Here is an 18,608-nt window from a genome sequence, read left to right on the forward strand (position 1 = left end):
TGACCAAATCTGGCAAATTACTAATGTGTGGCAAGATACCGCGCAAACCAGTCACCTAACAAAAATTTCCACCTGTGTATATCTTTGACAATATTTCACAGATTGCAACCCCACGTTAGTATGCCAAGACAAAGTACATAAATGTAGCCTGTAGTAGCTGAGGTCTATCCTGCAAAGCATCACTAGCAATTGGTATGATACTTTATCAGATGATTCTTTTGTCACCTTCTAAAAGAATATGTACATACTGCTACTGTTGCTACCTCTTAATTTGCCAGTGGGCCTTACTTCCAGGGGACCAAACAGGCTGTAGGGGACTGAGACACTTCTGTTAAAAGGCTTGCATGCAGACTTACTCATGCCAGGGAAGAACACAAAACAGCTGTTTGAAAAGCAACTGGACTACATGGGAAGAAGGTATGCTATTCTTAAACCATCCACAAGAGGGGCAGGGGCCTATTGGGCCTTTCTCCAGGGACAAAGATGCTGGCAGGTGCTGTTGTTGCACTCTCCCTTTTACTTCCGATAGCACCAATGGGGCACTCCAACCCTGCACTCTCCTGTGCCCCGCCCCCCAAAGCTGGCAGGTGCACCCAGCCCTGCACTCTTCACAGCTGCACTCAAGCTGCTGGTTACACACACTCCACACCAAAGATGCTCCCTGGTCACCTGGCTCGAGTAGCCAGCGGGGCCTGCATTCCTGGGTCCCATGAAAATGTACTGATCAAACAGTTCTTAGGAACCTACCACACCCAGAGCACTACACAGACTGAACCACATCCCATCTTTCTGTGAAAAAATGCCTATTTACTTGTCCTGGAGCTTCACCCTAAGGGACAGACTTCAGGTTTGCCACACGTCTAAAGTCTATACAGCTGCTCTCAGAGAATGCAGGGCAGGGGACATCATCTTTGTGCTCTCCACTGACCTCATTATAGCTCACTGGAACCCCCTAGAAAGGAACTTACAATACTCCTCTCAAGCCCTGACTTTTCCAACTGTAGCCCAGAGGATATCTCCAGATCACCTGGTCTGCAGGCCAGAGGATTTATGTCTGTGGTTCCATACAACTATACATTATACATCTGCATACACTAAAGCTGCTGCCTGAGGGTCTGGCTTCCAGTCAATCTGAATCTAGGTACTGACTTGAGATCCCTGCCTTTGCAACACCGACTGATCTTGGAACAGCGTCAATAATTGGTTCCTATCAAATATAAATCAGACTACTTAGACAAGACAAAGGTTTGAGAAACACAAGAGCCAGGGCTAGGTTGAAAGATAAAGATCATCTCCTACACAAGACTAGTCCTTCAAGTCTAGAAGAGGTAGTTGTTTTCTGTAAACATAGAAACAACATAGAGTCAAGCAAAATGAGAAAACAGAAAAATATGTTCCTCCAAACAAAAGAAGATAAAAACCTCAGGGAAAAAAAATTAATGAAATAGAGATAACTAATTTATCTGACAGAGTGAAAGTAATGGTCATAAAGATGTTCACCAAACTTGAGAGAAAAATCAATCAACACAATGAGAACTTAAAAACAAACAGAAAATATAAGAAAGTATCAAAGAAGAGTCACAAAGCTGAAGACAGTGGCTGATCTGAAAAACAAGAAACTAAAGCAGAAGAATTCAAGAGCAGACTAGATCAAGCAGGAGAGAAGAACAGTGATCTAGAAGATAGAGGAATGGAACTCAAGCAGAAAAGAAAAAAGAAAAAAAATTAAAGTGAAGATAGCTTAAGGAACCCATGGAACATCACAGCACGAAGAATAACATCCACATTATACAGGTGCCAGAAAGAAAAGAGAGAGACAAAGGGGCAGAAAACTTATTTGAAGAAATAATGGAGGCAAACTTCCCCAATGTGGGGAAACAGACATCCAGATCCAGGAAGCCTCGAAGGTCCCATAAAAAATGAACTCCAAAAGATCCACACCAAGACATAGTACAAGTAAAATGTCAAAAGTAAAAGATAAAGAAATAATCCAAAAAGAAGCAAGAGGAAAACAACTTTTACATACAAGGGAACCCTGTACCCTGCCCTCTGGCCTGCATAAGATTTTCGGCAGAAACTTTGTAGGCCAGAAAAAGTGGCATGATAATATTTAAAGTGCTGAAAGGAAAAAACTCCCAACTAAAAATACTCTACAAGGCAAGGTTATCATTCAGAATTAAAGGAGAGATAAAAAGTTTCCCAGACAAGTAAAAGCTAAAGAAGTTCATCATCTAAACTGGCTTTATAGGAAATATTAAAGAGAATTCTTTAAGCTGCAAAGAAAGTATACTAATTATTAACAAGAAAACATATTCAAGTATAAATCTCACTGGTAAAGTTTAGTATATAGTAAAGGCAGTGGATTAATCACCTAAAGCTACTATTAGCAAAAAGAACTGTGATTAAAAATGTTAAGGGACAAAGGAAAAAGATGTAAAATGTAACATCAAAAACATAAAATGGGGGGGGTAGCAAAAATGTGGAGTTTTAGAATGCATTCAAACTTAAGTTGTTATCAGGATGCCTAGGGGGCTCGGGTGGTTGAGTGTCTGACTCTTGGTTTTGGCTCAAGTCACAATGTCAGGGTCCTGGGATGGAGCCCCACATTGGGCTCCACATTCAGCAGAGTCTGCTTGAGAGATTCTCTCTCTCCCTCTTCCCTCCCCCATTCACATGAACTCTCTCTCTCTAAAATAAATAAATCAATCTTAACAACTTTAAATTGCTATCAATTTAAAATAGACTGTTATATATATATAGGCTATTATATGTGAGCCTCATGGTAACCACAAAGTAAACATCTATAGGAGATACACAAAGATAGTAAGAAAGATATCTAAGCATAACACTAAAGAAAACCATCAAACTATGAAGGAAGAGAGCAAGAAAGGAAGAAAGGAACTACAAAACAGCCAGAAAACAATGAACAAAATGGCAATAACTAGAGACCTATTAATAATTATTTTAATGTAAATGGACTAAATTCTCCAACCAAAAGACACAGAGTGGCTGAATGAAAAAAAAAAAAAAATCCATCTATCTGCTACCTACAAGAGACTTGCTTCAGCTATAAGAACACACACACGCAGCCTGAAAGAAATGGTAAAAGATGTTTCACACAAATGGAAACCAAAAGAAAGCAGGAGTAGCTTTACTTACATCAGACAAAATAGACTTTAAAACTAAGACTGTAGTAAGAGACAAAGAAGAGGGATGCCTGGGTGGCTCAGGCAGTTAAGCATCTGCCTTCAGCTCAGGTCATGATCCCAGGGTCCTGGGATTGAGCTCCATGTCAGGCTCCCTGCTCGGCAGGAAGTCAGCTTCTCCTTCTTCCTTTGCTCCTCCCCCCTCTGCTCATGTGTGCGTGCTCTCTCTCAAATAAATAAAATCTTTCAAAAAAAAGAGAAGAAAAGAAGACCTTTATATAATGAAAAAGGGGTCAATCCAACAAAAGTATATAACATTTCTAAATGCTTATGCACCCAAGATATGAGTAGCTAGATATGTAAATATTAATAGACCTAATGGGAGAGATGAATAGCAATATGATAGTACAGGAAACTTAATACCCTACTTATACCAATGGACAGATCATCCAGAACCGCCCCCCCCCCCCAAAAAATCAATAAGGCAACATCAACTTTAAACAACCTATTAGACCAGATGGTTTATAAATACACACACACACACACACACACACACACACACACACACAGAACATTCCCTCCAAAAGTAGCAGTATATGAATTCTTCTCAAGTGCATACGAATATTCTCCAAAATAAATCATCTTAAGCCACAAAACAAATCTCAATAAATTTAAGAAGCCTGAAATCACATTAAGCATCTTTTGCAATCACATGGTATGAAACTAGAAATGAATGAAAAAAATGGAAAAAAATCACAAATATGTGGTGATTAAACAATATGCTACTAAATAACCAATGGGTCAATGAAGAAATCAAAGGAGAAATAAACAAATACCTCAAAACAAATGAAAATGGAAATGCAACTTACCAAAATCTATGGGATGCAGGAAAAACCATTCTAAGAGGGAAGTTCAAAATGATAGAGGCCTACCTCAAAAAAAAAAAAAAAGAAAAAAAAAGAAAAAGATCTCAACTAAACAATCTAACTTTACACCTAAAGGAACTAGAAAAAGAAAAACAAGCAAAACCCAAACTTAGTAGAAGGAAGGAAGGAAGGAACAAAGACCAGAGCAGAAATAAATAAAACAGAGACTAGAGTAAGACAACAGAAGAGACCAATGACACCATGGGCTGGTTCTCTGAAAAATAAACAAAACTGACAAACCCTTAACTAGACTCAACAGGAATAAAAGATAAAGGCTCAAATAAAAATCCCCAAAAATATACAATCTTCTAAGACTGAATCATGAAGAAAAAAAATCTGAACAGACCAATTACTAGTAAGGAGATTGAGTCAGTAATCAAAAACCTCCCAACAAACAAAAGCCCAGGACCAGACAGCTTCATTGATGAACTCTACCAAACATTTAAAGAAGATTTAATACCTATCCTTCCCAAACTCTTCCAAAAATTGATGAGGAGAGAACACTTCCAAACTCATTTTATGAAGGCAGCATTACCCTGATAACAAAACCAGACAAAAACATTACAAAAAACCCCCAAAATTACAGGCCAGTATCCCTGATGAACACAGATATAAAAAATCCTTGACAATAATGCCCACTCTATACTTTCATTTGACATAGTATTGAAAATCCCAGTCAGAGCAATTAGACAATAAAAAGGAATAAGGCACTACAACTGAAAACAAAGAAGTAAAACTCTCTGTGGATGACATGATTTTTTTATACATAGAAAACTCTAAAGACTCCACCAAAACACTGTTAAAAGTAATAAATTCTGTAAAATTGCAGGATACAAAAATCAACCATACAAAATTCTGCTGCATTTCTATATAATAACAAAGCATGAGAAAGAGAAATTAAGAAAGCAATCCCTTGCACAACTGCATCAGAAAGAATGAAATATCTAAAAATAAGTTAAACCAAGGAGATTAAAGACCTGCACACTGAAAACTATAAAGACACCGATTGAAAGAAACCAAAGGCACAGATAAACGGAAAGATGTTCTATGCTCATGGATTGGAAAAATTAAAACTAAAATGTCTATAGTACCCAGAGCAATCTATTGATTCTATGCAATTCCTATCAAAGTCCCAATGGCATTTTTCACAAAAATAGTACAAACTATCCCAAAATTTGTATGAACCAAAAAGACTCCAAAATAGCCAAAGTAATCTTGAAAGGAAGAAGGTAGGTGGAGGCATCATACTCCCTGATTTTTAACACATTTAACTAAGCTATAGTAATCCAAACAGTATAGTATTGGCATAAAAATGGACACATAGATCAATGGGACTGAAGAGAGCGCCCAGATATAAACCCATGCATATATGGTCAATTAATTTATGACAAAGGAGTCAAGAATACACACTGGGGTAAAAACAATCTCTTGAATATCAATGGTGTTGGAAAAACTGAACAGCCACATGCAAAAGCATAAAACTGGACTGCTATGTCAAACACAAAAATTAACTCACAATGGATTAAAGACTTGAATATTAACACCTGAGACTATAACACTTCTAGAAGAAAACACAGGCAATAAGCTTCCTGACATCAAGTCTTGGTGCTGGGGTGTTTTTTTGGACCTGATTCTAAAAGCAAAGGCAACAAAGGCAAAAATAAACAAGTTGGGACTCCATCAAACTAAAACACTCCTGGCCCATCAAAGGAAACCACCAACAAAATGAAAAGGCAACCTACTGAATGGGAGAATTATTCCAACCTACTGAATGATACAAATCATGTATCATTCACATAAGGGGTTAATATCCAAAATATATAAAGAACTCATACAACCAAATAGCAAAACTACCAAAAAAAGCTGATTAAAAAATGGGCATAGGATCCAAGGACACACTTTTCTAAACATGACATACACATGGCCAACAAGCACATAAAAAGATGCTCAACTTCACCAATCATGGGGGAGAGGAGAGGCAAAACCACAATGCAAGATCACCTATTAGAATGACTGTTATCAAAAAGACAATAAATAATAAGTGTTGCCAAGGAAGTGAAGGAGGAGCCCTTGTGCATTGCTGATGGGAATATAAACTGGTACAGCCACTATGGAAAACAGTATGGGGGTTCCTCAAAAAATTAAACATAGAAATACCATATGACCCAGCAATCCCACGTCTGTGTATTTATCCAAAGACAATGGAAACACTAACTCACCTCCCTCTTCACTACAGCAGTATTTATAATACTCAAGATATGGGGCAAACTAAGCATCCACTGATGGACGAATGTATAAAAAAGATGTGGTACACAGAGCAGTCCTCCCCTTATCCATAAGGGATACAATCCAAAACCCCCAGTGGATGCCTGAAATCAGAGGTAGTACCGAACTCTACATATACTATGGTTTTTGCTAATCCATACAGAACTATAATAAAGCTTGATTTATCAATTAGGCACAATAAGGGATTAGCAACAATATTAAAATAGAATGATTATAATATACAGTAATGAAGCTTGTGAATATGGTCTCTCCCTCAAAATATCTTATTGTACTTTTTGTGATGATGTGAGCTAATAAAATGCCTATGTGATTAGATGAAGTGAGGTGAATGATGTTAGGCACTGTGATGCAGCTTTAGGCTACTAGTGACCTTCTGATGATACATGAGAAAGATCATCTGCTTCTGGATTGGGGCTGATCACAGTAATCTGAATCTGTGGGACACAAAACCCAGACAGGGGAACTACTGTATTTATAATAAAATACTATTCAGCCATAAAAAAGAATGAAATCTTGCCATTTGTGACAACATGCATGGTCCATGAAGGTATTATGCTAAGTAAAATAAGCGGGCAGAAAAAGACAAGTACCATATGATCTCATTTATATATGAAATCTAAGTCAAGCAAATAATAAAAACCTCATGGATATAAAGAACAGAATGGTGATTGCCAGAGCAAAATGGATGAAGGGGGGTCAGAAGGCAGAGACTCCCCATAATGAAATGAATCGGTAGACCACAGGAATGTGGTGTGCCACATGGTGACTACAGTCAATGGTATTGTCTGTATTTGAACGTTGCCAGGATAGTGGATCTTGAAAGTTCTCATCACAAGAATAAAAGAGAAGTTTTCCTTTCGTAATGTTTTATGGTAACAAATGAGGACTAGACTTAATGTAGTTTTTTCACAAGGTATACAACTGTCAAATCATTATATTCTGGAACTAATATAATGTATGTTATACTTTGATTTAAAAAAGTTCACCTGTTTATTATCCCTTAACTCCTTTAAAATTTGAAATCCGTCCCCCATTTTTCTCATTCAACCTTACACCTCTTTCAAGATATAGTGAAAGACCCATCTCCATAATTCTAATCTCTATTATCAACGGATTTTCACATTCTTGTTTTTTATACCATAGTTACCACTGTATTCTATTTTATGTTTTCTATCTTCCCAGGAAGACAAAAGGCCCCAGGTACCATCTTCATTAAGAACCCCCACCCCCTCCCACACACAAAGCCCAGAACAATGCTGAGCACAGGATAGATACTTTAATGTATCTATGGCCTTGCTAAGTTTAGTTGACATAGGTGAATTAGCTGAGGGGGAGAATAGTTTGTGAAAATTATAATGACTTGTTTTCTAAAACATTTCAAGGATCTAAAAGCACATGAAACCTATGGTCTTGTTAACTCAAATGTAACTGAATATCTATGGTCTCATGAAAACATTTAAATTAATATAAATCTGTCTGTAAGTAGTAAATATTTTATCTTTTTATGTTTACAAGTGTTTTTTAAATATATTAAAAAAATAAAAGTATGTTGAATTATGTAGAGAAATCACACAAAATAAAGTTATTAAATTTTATTGAAAAGAATATTTAAATAAAAGTATATACTATATATGAAGTTCTAGACAACATTTAGAACATAATCGTCTTTAGTAGCTAAAATTAAGACTAGTTTAATTTTTTAAACTCTTTTACCAAACAAATCCAGGAGTGAAAATATTTAGTACATTATCAAAAATGATTAAACACAAAAGAAGATGAAATATATACTTCAAAGTATATGGCAAAAATATTTCATGTATACCAATTAATGCCTTTTTAAAATATTTCCAAATTCTTAGCTTCTGTAGAACTAGTTAAGACTGAGAAAAAAAACATTCAACTGTATAATTTGACCCAGAAAGCTCAATTTTAAAATACAAATATCTCAAAACTGGGGAAATTCTTTCATTTGTGAAATGTGTAAAACAAATTTTATACATTTGTGAAATGTATAAAAATAATCAGACTGATGCCTACTTTTTATAAAACAAAGTACCATCACTGAATTTTCATTGAATTTCTTTGCATTCAATGGCATATTAATAGAGATCAAAGACTATCTGTTCAATGACAGATCTCAACACTCTGCCCTTAGAAAATCCCAGGAATTCAGAAAAGTGGATGGAGTGGGATCAGGAGAGGTTAAGAACACTTAGGGTCTTCCCCACCCTTATCCCCAACAAAAGCACCACCTTAAGGGTGTGCCCACAGGCTGGCAGGTGACTCAGTCTTCATTTGGCCTAAATAGATAAAAGGCAAAAGCAAATGCTCAGAGCAAGATCCTAGGCTCTCAAGGTACTTGGAAGGTTCTGAATAATTAAAAATGTACAAATCAGAGATGCTAACTTTCCTAAAGAACCTTATAAGAAATAAAATGAGAATTATAGAAAAGGAAATACCTAAACTGCTCTAAAATGCTTCATTTTTTTTGACATATATAATAGTCTGTACATCTTTCTTTTAGACTATAACTTTATTTTTGAGAAAAACATGGAAAGCCTTCAGCTAACAAAATTTATCATATGCACAAATGCCATGTCTCCCTCCAGAATCCACTACAGAAACACCTACCAAACCTACAAAAGAAATTTGGGATCTGTTTTTAACACCAACGCTTTGGAAGTAAAAAATCTTGTCATCCTTGATTCTTTTTTCCTTCAAACCTCACTTCTGATCTATCAACTTGTCATTTCTACATCCAAAGATATCCTAAATCCAATAATTTCTGTGATTTCAAAAAAGTATAAACCAAGATTATCTTTCAGTCTGAGCCATCATTATCTTTTCATTGGTACTAGTTTCCCTACCATATCTATCCCTAGCTTTCCTCCCCTACTTTTAAGGTGTTTTTTTTTTTTTTCGTTGTAAAACCAGATCATATCACTACAACTATATAACATTTAAACTTTGCCTCAGTTAGTAAGACCACACTCCTGAGTGTCTCACTGCACTGGGCAACTTTTTGGTCCTTAGATTTCCCAAGTCTAGTCTACAGCCATACCATCCTGAATGCGCCCGATCTTGTCTGATCTCGGAAGCTAAGCAGGGTCGGGCCTGGTTAGTACTTGGATGGGAGATTTCCCAAGTCTATTCTCTCAGGCTTTGCGTTTGCTGAGTTCCTTCTACTGGCAATGTTCATGGCCTCTGTTTTCATTAGTTTATTCCATCCTCATCCCTCGCTCAATTTTACCCCTTCAAAGTTTATGCTAACTACCTTAGCTAAAAAGTAGCCACGTGCCCAGAGTGATCTTACAATCACTGTTTTTTATCTGCTTTGTAGCATTTAAGTATTTTAAATTCTTTCCTCTATTCTACAGGTTTGTTGTCCACCTTCTCTTATCACTGTGTACATGAGACCAGGCAGGAAGCCAGTCTGTCTCTCACAGCCATACCTCCAATACTTAACCAGTAGGCATTAGCTAGGTCAGTGTCTGGCACAGAGTAAGCACTTATTAATAATGGACTGACCTATGCCATAACTATCATATAACAATGAACACAATCTTTTTTCTCACGCCCTTTCCCCCTTACCTTCTATTTTCACTCCCACTTTCCTCTTTTTGATATTTTCCATGAAAAATAACTTTTACATTTCTGTATTGTAACATTTACAAAGAAACAAAAGTAATTTTCTCCCAACTGAGATCATCTTACAATCACTTTTCTGTTTTTACTACACATGTAAATTTGAAGTCCTGTAAGTACCTGTATCTTAACATATCCAAAAGGACACTTACCATCTTTTGCCACCAACTTGCTGTTTCAGGAGACCTGTCTTATGGCAGAGACTACTACCTGTTTCTAAAATCTGCTTTTCTTCAATGGTAGCTGCTCACCGACACTACACTCCCACCCTCACTGCAGCTGGGTGTGGTGATCACATGACCAAGTTCTAACCAAGGGAACATGAATGTAAGTAATAAGTGCCGTTTCTAGGTCTGGTTCCTAATACTCCTCCCTCCTTTTTTCTAGCTTCTGGCAGACAGAGGTGGTGACAGCCTTGGAAGGCATGTGAAGAAGATGGCAGGTCTTCCAACGTGGAATGAGATCTAATGAGATGGTGAAATACCCTTAATTGTCCACCGAGGTAAGGAACCACTCCTGATCAGTAAGGGAGAAGTACATACAAACTTTGGATGTTTTAAGCCACTGAATTTTGAGTTTTGTTGTAAAAGCTTAGTTTACCCAACAAACCAATTGGCCAGTTGCTGAAGCAGAAATCTTACAGTAGGGGTGCAGGCAGGGATGTGTCTGACAACACATTCAACCAACAAATTCTAGCAATGTTAGATCTTATGATATAATTCATCTGGTTTTCTAACATCTACAGCCACTCCCTAGTTCTTCTACCCAGAATCACAGGTTCACTGCTTTCTGATTGCCCTTGCTTTAAACTTACAAGTCAATCAACTTTCCAAAATACAATCAAAGTAACAGCATAAAATGTCAATGTTATACCTTTAATACACATAGCTGCCTCCTAGAGAATATGCACACAAGGCCCACAAAAATCTTTATTACTTATTCTTGCTCCAACCACACTGAACCATCAGTTCCCTCAAAAGGCTGAGCAAATGTTCATTTTCTACAGCTAGGAGAAAAAGCCAGGGAAAGAGCAGAGCTAGTAAGAAAACTTTTAAGAAGATAGTGGTGCTGTAATTATGTTTTAAATGTTTGTGATAAGCATTCTTTAAACATTTTAAATAAGCTCTTTAATAAAGTAGCTTATAATAAACTTTTAAAAGTTAACATTGACAAAAGATAATGAAAATGATTGTTTTATTAAAGTCAAGAAAAAACACATGATGATTTATTCAGGAATTTTGCAAAAACAGGTACCCTGCTTCACTTTCCACCTTAGTTTAGTGAGAAGAAAACAAACACTGACAAAGTATCCAGACAGAAAAAAGCTTTAATCATAAAAGCAAATTCCAAGGTAGATGGAGTTAGCAAATAAAGCCAATTTCAAATCACCTAATTCACTAAATGATTATTAATAAACAAGTATTATCAAGAAAATATTTCATGTTATGATCAAGAAGCTGTTTTTATAAACATAGTGACAAAATTAAAAGTAACTGAAACTATGTTCTGAAACTAGAACATTTAAATCCCAAGGAAACTAAAGTACTGTTGTAACATAAAAACAGATGATCCAAAGTTAGACAAATATGTGGAAATCCAGAATCCTCAAAAATTAACCTGTCAAATTTGGTCCACGAGGCTTGGCTACCCATTATCAACATCCTAAAGATGGTCCTGTTTAGATCACAATGAGAAAAATGCAACTGATGTGCTACCACATATATATGATGCTTTATTTTTCTTTCATAGAGTTTTAAGAAATTGCACTCTTGAGTTGTCTACCCAGTATTTCACTACTATGAAAAAAGAAACAGGACTGAAAAACAAATAGGTTCTTAGGTGGTACAGAATAAATACATTTTTAAAAAGAAAACATGGGTGGCCTGGGTGGCTCAAGTTGGTTGAGTGTCCAACTCTTGCCTTTGGCTGCGGTTATAATCCCAGGGTCCTGGGATTGAGCCCAGTTGGGCTCCGCGCACTCAACACGGAATCTGCTTGAGATTCTCTCTCTCCCTCTCTGTCTGCCCTTCCCTCCACTTGTATGCTTTCTCTAAAATAAATCTTAAAAATAAAAAACAGAAACAGAAAAATAAACCACCCCATTTACTCCCATAATTAAGTTTAACTCCAAGTAATAAATTCCATAAACTAGCAAAGAACACCACACACAAAATCCCTCAGCCAATAAATTTAAAAAAAAAAATGATAATTTCAATAAGCTAGTATTCTTAGTAAAAACTAAACTTTGTAAAGATCCAGAAATAATGGTCTCAACATTAAATATTCTGAATTTCAATTTCTACTGAATATCTTTCATCTGTAAATCTCATTAACAGTTTTCAAAAACAAAGCAGACACAATTTCTTTTCCGCTAGGGAAAAAAACACTCTGAAAACAAGAATACTTCCTTTGTTTTGTTTTGTTTTTTCAAAACTTCTAACTTAATGTGGTCAAGATACTAAAATGTTAAATTATCTGGCTTTTGTATAATAAAACTTTCATGTGGAAATCTCAGGTAATTTAAAATACCTAATGTTATCAAAATATTTCAATTATAGCCTTCTTATTGGGTATTTAAGGAGCTTTACAGGAGATTCAAAAATGGAAATGTCATACAACTTGCTGGAATACTAAATGAGCAGGGTTCATTGGGCAAAAATAAAATATATTATATGAAGGCCATGAGAGCAGAGACAGTAAAATTCAGCAGACTGCTGTAACAACTATAAAAAACTGCCATCAGCCTAATGGTACCTCCAAAGCAGACTCTAGATGCCTCTAGAGCTCTGCACCTGAAAGCTACTTTTAGGTTAGATCCAGAGTCTTACCCAAGAAGCACTCCAGTATTATGAAAATAAAAAGCCTTTCTGTCAAAAGATTCAAGTTTGATTCTTAGCTCTACCACTGACTAGTGAAATTTTGTAAAATTTCAGTTTATCTTCAAAATGTACATAAAAGGGAAGCCTGGGTGGCTCAGCGGTTGAGCGTCTGCCTTTGGCTCAGGGCGTGATCCCAAAGTGCCAGGATCGAGTTCCCCTCCCCATCAGGCTCACTGCATGGAGCCTGCTACTCTTTCTGCCTGTGTCTCTCTGCTTCTCTCTCTGTCTCTCTTGAATAAATAAATCAAAATCTTTAAAAGATAAAATAAAATAAAATGTACATAAAAATGATATTTACACAACCTATCTCAGAGAACTGCTTTCCCTTAAAATAATTCTTGCGAAAGGGGACACTGTATAATAAACTATGCACAACGCTAGTTAAGTTTGTTCCTTCTTTATAAAAAACAAACGTTTTTTGAAACTTTGAGCTAGGTACTGCACTAAGTGCCAAGAGACGGCTGAACCAAACAAAGAGCCAACCAACTAAAAATTGTTGTGGCTGTTTAAAGCCTTAAAGTCTGGTAATGAATTATAATAATATACTTTAAATACTAAGTAAATTAATGAATAATGTACTCCAGACACATAAAGGACGATGTACCTAATGTTGACTATAGGATTCAGGATAAATTTTTCAAGGGAGGTAATGCTTGAACTGCACATGGAAGGAAAAAGACAAATGTGTCAGACTGAGATAATGGAAAGTATAATTCCATACAAAAGGAAACAACTCATGTAGACTCACAAAGACACTTAACTGCTCAACTTGTTTAGGGATCTACAAATAGTTCAACATTGTTATTATCTGGGGGGGGGGGAGGGGGCGGCAGGGGATAGTAGTAAGAAACGCAGAAGAAAAGAATGTTATAGAGAGGACCAGAGGCAGGAAAACCTATACAATTCTATTTAGAGTGGTTTGTGTGAGACATTATCTATATGAGAAAGTGACTGGATACCTTTAACTAAAACAGAGAATAAAGAAAAAAGGAACAGATTTTTTTTTCCCCCTGGGGAATGTGAAGATAGGCTTTGTAACAAGATGTTTAATTTAAAGCACTTACAACACCTGAGTGGAGTTGTCCAGCAAACACACAGGTTTAGAGATCAAAAGAAAGATAAAGGCTTGAAATTGAGATTTATAAATCTTCAGCTTTAAGGGAATGGATGAGATTTCCCGTACATGAAGAGGGAGGAACACCATACCTTAGAGGATTAAATTGCCTTTCCCATTTTATATGCTCAAAAATGTAAGCTATTCTGTTAGGGCCAAAGAATGTACAATTTAATCCTGAAATCATAAGGTCAGCAATCTAAATAAGAATTCCATTCCTAAAAGCTTGTTTAGTCACATTATTTATTGTTATTAATGTTATTAGCAATCTTATTACAATGGTTCTAATATTGGCCCAGGGTCTCCCAGAAGATCCTCTATATTATCTACAATCTCAAAGCTCCCTGCACTAATCTATACTGGGAGGGTCCTCCAGACCAGAATGACCCTTTCTTGGATCAGATTTGATCAAGCAGTTACTATGAATGTGTTTTAAATTTTAATGCATTAAAAAATAAAAGTTTAAAGTACAGTCCCTGTCTTTAAAAATGACTACAATTCTAGCTTGAGTGAAAAAGAGAAAAACACAAGTAATAAATCCAGCATATAATTTCATCTAGTCCTTGGACAAGCTGCAAGAGGTAATACTTTCTCCGTTTTCCAATGATACCAATAGCTATATATAAGAAAAATTGTTTTGCTTTTAATGGCAATTTTATGAAAAGCCACTAGATGGGGATATTGCCTTTGAAAATGTTGCTCAAAAAACTTTTGATCACAGTAACTTGTAGAACCATAAAAGATGTCTCCAATACCCTTTAAATAGGTTCAGAGATTTTAAATCCTTCATCTTAAAGTTGAGAATAATGAGACAAAGATTAAATGACTTGCCCAAGATTCCACAACTGCTTAAATAAAGGGCAATGCCAGGACTAGAGCCAAAGTCTTCCTTATTGAGTCCTAAAGGTGTTATGTTCCTTGCATTTAAAAAGTAAATGTGCGAAGTTACAGTTTCGCCTTTAGAAAATGAAATTAACTTCAGTTTATATGGAAACCACATATTTATTTATATGGGACGTTCACATAAAGAGAAAAAGGTATCCCATCATTTGGGAAAGCACTGGAGCAATGACATGGTAAAATAAAAACTCAGAAGTGGGTATATTACTGTGGCTGAAAGTTTCAGAAGAGTTAATCTTAAAGTAACTACTGAAAAACAATGAACAGGTATAAAGAAATAGACAAAAACCTCTGGTCTCAAATTTTGTATTTCCAAAGGCCAAATGGGAAGTATAAATATTGATATATAAAATGAGAAAATGATTACTGAAGTTTAAAGAAATCATTTCCCCCTAATTTTCCACAGTGGTTCTCCTTTCTTCCACTATAGCACACCTAATGGTGATCCATACTACGTCACACACACACACACCTCCATCCTGAATTCCTAAGTATTGACTATCCCTCCATCCAGTTCTCAAATTCAAAAAAGATATCTGAAACTAAATAAGTGAGGATGTAGTTGAAGGTATTCCAGTGGTAAGCTGAAATTTGCTCTATTTAGAAACAAAAAAATCTTACAGTAATTTCCTGAACACTTCAGTTATTCTGTCTATAACAGCTATACTTAGAAAATACTTCAAAGTGACTTAACATTTGGATGAGTTTTATTACAGTAAAGCCTTACCTTTCTTCCTGCTTATAATGACAAAGAAATATGAATGAAAAATCATTTGTTAGATGTTTATTTCAAGCAATGTCTACAAAAGTTGGGACAATATTAGATCTGCTAAAGGCAGGATGTTAAAACTTGGTATGTTATTAAAATTTACTAGGACAATGTATGTATTTTAAAGTCATTCCATTAAAATAAAACCTACTTCTCTGATTTTAAAGAAACTGGAATTATTCAAATTTGAAAAAGAAAAGTTTTAAGAGAGTGCATAAGCCCTTAAAAGACAGGCTATTTGGTTACAAAACAACACACCAAGTTTTTAGTTACGAATTTGGGTAAGCAGAAAAATTTAGTATACATTACCTGAAGATGCAAATTTTAAATTTTCTACTTTTGTAAGCTCAAAATTCCTCTATCAGTTCAGTAGAGCAATGGGGACCATGGCTCAGTGAACACACCACAACCTTGGCACTCCACTGATACTCAACATTCCATTTTAAAAGGTAAAATAAATAGGAAAATGGAGTTTGACTTTATAGTCAGTTTTTCTGGAACATATCTATTCCAATATAAATAAGTACCAGCATAAAAAGAATCTATAAGATGAAATATGGTAATTTAGCTGTTCTCCATCTCCACTGAAACCTAACATGAAAACAAGAAGAAAGGGATTTACATTCAAGTATGACAAACACACACCTGTATTAAGAAAGGATGATCTAAACTACAGTGTAATCTCAATTAACCAGCCAGGTAGACAAAACCCTTAATATTAAGCAGAATTTTCCCTTAAAGAACAGTCACTAAAATTTAGTTGTTCAACTATACAAACATACATCAAGAGAAGTTTTAGATTAAGAGCATATTTGGCAAAAAATAAAATTAAAATTTAAATTTAAAAAAAAGAGCATATTTGGCCAGTTTGGTTTTTCCTTGTTTCTACCAAGAGGCATTATTATATATGATGGAAAACAAACAAACTGGGAGTTGGAAACTTCAAACTATACACTCTTGACTCTGCCAACAAGTATTTTCTGATCTTTAAAGTCACTCAACCCTTTCAGTTTTCCCAAATGCAAAATGAAGGTTACAGTTTTTAAGCTTTAAAATAGTTTTAAACTTAAAAAAACACACACAATGCTTTCTTAAAATAAAATAATCATTAGAAGTATAGCAAGTCAAACAAGTACAAGTGGAAAAGCTCTGGCTAATGGGGAATTAGGTGGCTGGAGCCCTGTCCGTAACAACTGGTCTACACCATAATTTCTGAGGGGTTTAAGGAATTCTAATGGATCTGAAACACACCATTTAAAAACCTCTCCACACCAAACAATGAAAGGAATTTTCAGAATGATGTGACAGCCACGGCAGCGAGATTCAAAAATAAACACATTTTTCACCATAAAAAATTCAAACAAGAGAAACTGGTCAACATTCAGTGAAAATAAAAACCTATTTCTGAGAATTTCAATTAATGATACATCACTCTATTAAATTATGGTTACACTAAAGAACTTACAGAATAGCCAAACATAAATTATCTCAGAATATGTATCTGAATATAAAGAAACACTCCTGTTTGACAGGAAAGAAATGAGCCAAAATAAAGATATATTAAACCCAATTAATTTTGTAGTATATTTACATAAAACCCATTACACTTCACAAAAGTGTTTTATTTTGAAATTCCCTATCAGTTTTTTTTTTTTTAGATTTTATTTTTAAGTAATCTCTACACCCAAAATGGGGCTCAAACTTACAACCCTGAGATTAAGAGTCACATGCTCTACCGACTGAGCCAGCCAGATGTTCCCACATTAGTTCTAGGAAGACAAGTCATATTTCACTACCACCAAGCCCAAAGGAGCCAAATGGGATATACATCCCAACTGCAGCAAGGGAAGCTCCACTCGGAAAAGTTATACAATGGAACTTCCTATTGTTTAAACAAACAAGTTTTTTTAAAATAAAAGGCTCTAATGAAATTTAAAAAATTTAACTATAGATAAAACTATAGTTTAAAAAAAACAGAAGTCCAAAATATAACTAAAACAAAGTTTGTAAGTTTAAACATGCAATATTAGATATTTCACTAAACACAAAAATCGCGAACATCTTAATATCTGGATTTGCATTAGAAATTTAAGTATGACTTTTACAAAATTCCTAAGTTCACTTAAGATACATTTAAAATGGCACATTTTTAAAGAAATTATATTTACCTGTAAATGTAAATTGAGATAAATACATAAGATTTGTAATGAAAACAGTCAATCGAATATGGTATAAAATTATATTATTTCACATATATAACAATGAAGAGTAAATTTCCCTTTTCTTAAAAAAAAAATCAATAAAATATTCTTAAAACTGGTCAATTCTATTGTCTGTAATAGTCATTTGAAAGCACTCTTACCTTTCTTCTGAGCTATACAATCGAGCAAGTCCAAAATCTGCAAGTTTTATTTGCCCTCTGGCAGAAGACAAAAGGAATAAAAACGTATTAGTCTACTCTGAAATCATATATATTTATATCCACTGATAGATATCTAAACATATTATACATATTCATATTCTATTCTTAAAACTAATAAAAATATACTAATATAAACTTTAACTTTCATCACACAGCAGTACACTAAGTCCTACAAGGAAAGGCAAATAGATATACTCATACATAATCTTAAAAAAAAAAAAAAAAAGTAGTACTTTTCCTTTGGTAATTTCAGCTCCTATTATTCTAGTACCACCACCACCACCGATACTACTACTATTATACTAGTATTAATAGTATTTTAGCACTATGTAAGAGTTCCTATTTAGAAAAGTACATTTCAATGGAAATAAAACTGAGATCACTTCTGCTTAGTAATTAGACATATTACTTGTTCAACTCAAATCAATAATGCATATGAACACATTGTTTTATTTTCTAGTTATTAGAGGGGCTAGGTACATAGAAACCTTTCTACCAACTAAAATCAGAACCAGGCATGC

General features: G+C 35.0%; 2 protein-coding genes across 6 annotated transcripts in view; one reads left to right on the forward strand and one right to left on the reverse strand.

Annotated features, from left to right (window-relative positions):
* The window catches only part of LOC112661519 (M-phase specific PLK1 interacting protein), a 119,787-nt gene that overhangs the window by 58,707 nt on the left and 42,472 nt on the right, over nucleotides 1-18,608 (forward strand). For both annotated transcript variants that reach the window (XM_049096425.1, XM_049096424.1), the window contains exon 2: nucleotides 10,391-10,505. In XM_049096425.1, the coding sequence (XP_048952382.1) occupies nucleotides 10,391-10,471 (81 nt within the window). In that variant the 3' untranslated portion in view covers nucleotides 10,472-10,505. The remainder of the gene's footprint in view (nucleotides 1-10,390; nucleotides 10,506-18,608) is intronic.
* The window catches only part of CDK13 (cyclin dependent kinase 13), a 118,884-nt gene that overhangs the window by 23,758 nt on the left and 76,518 nt on the right, over nucleotides 1-18,608 (reverse strand). For all 4 annotated transcript variants that reach the window (XM_049096421.1, XM_049096422.1, XM_025449587.3 and 1 more), the window contains exon 7: nucleotides 18,028-18,084. In XM_049096421.1, the coding sequence (XP_048952378.1) occupies nucleotides 18,028-18,084 (57 nt within the window). The remainder of the gene's footprint in view (nucleotides 1-18,027; nucleotides 18,085-18,608) is intronic.

This window comes from Canis lupus, chromosome 18, assembly GCF_003254725.2.
Source record: "Canis lupus dingo isolate Sandy chromosome 18, ASM325472v2, whole genome shotgun sequence".
NCBI lineage: Eukaryota > Metazoa > Chordata > Mammalia > Carnivora > Canidae > Canis > Canis lupus.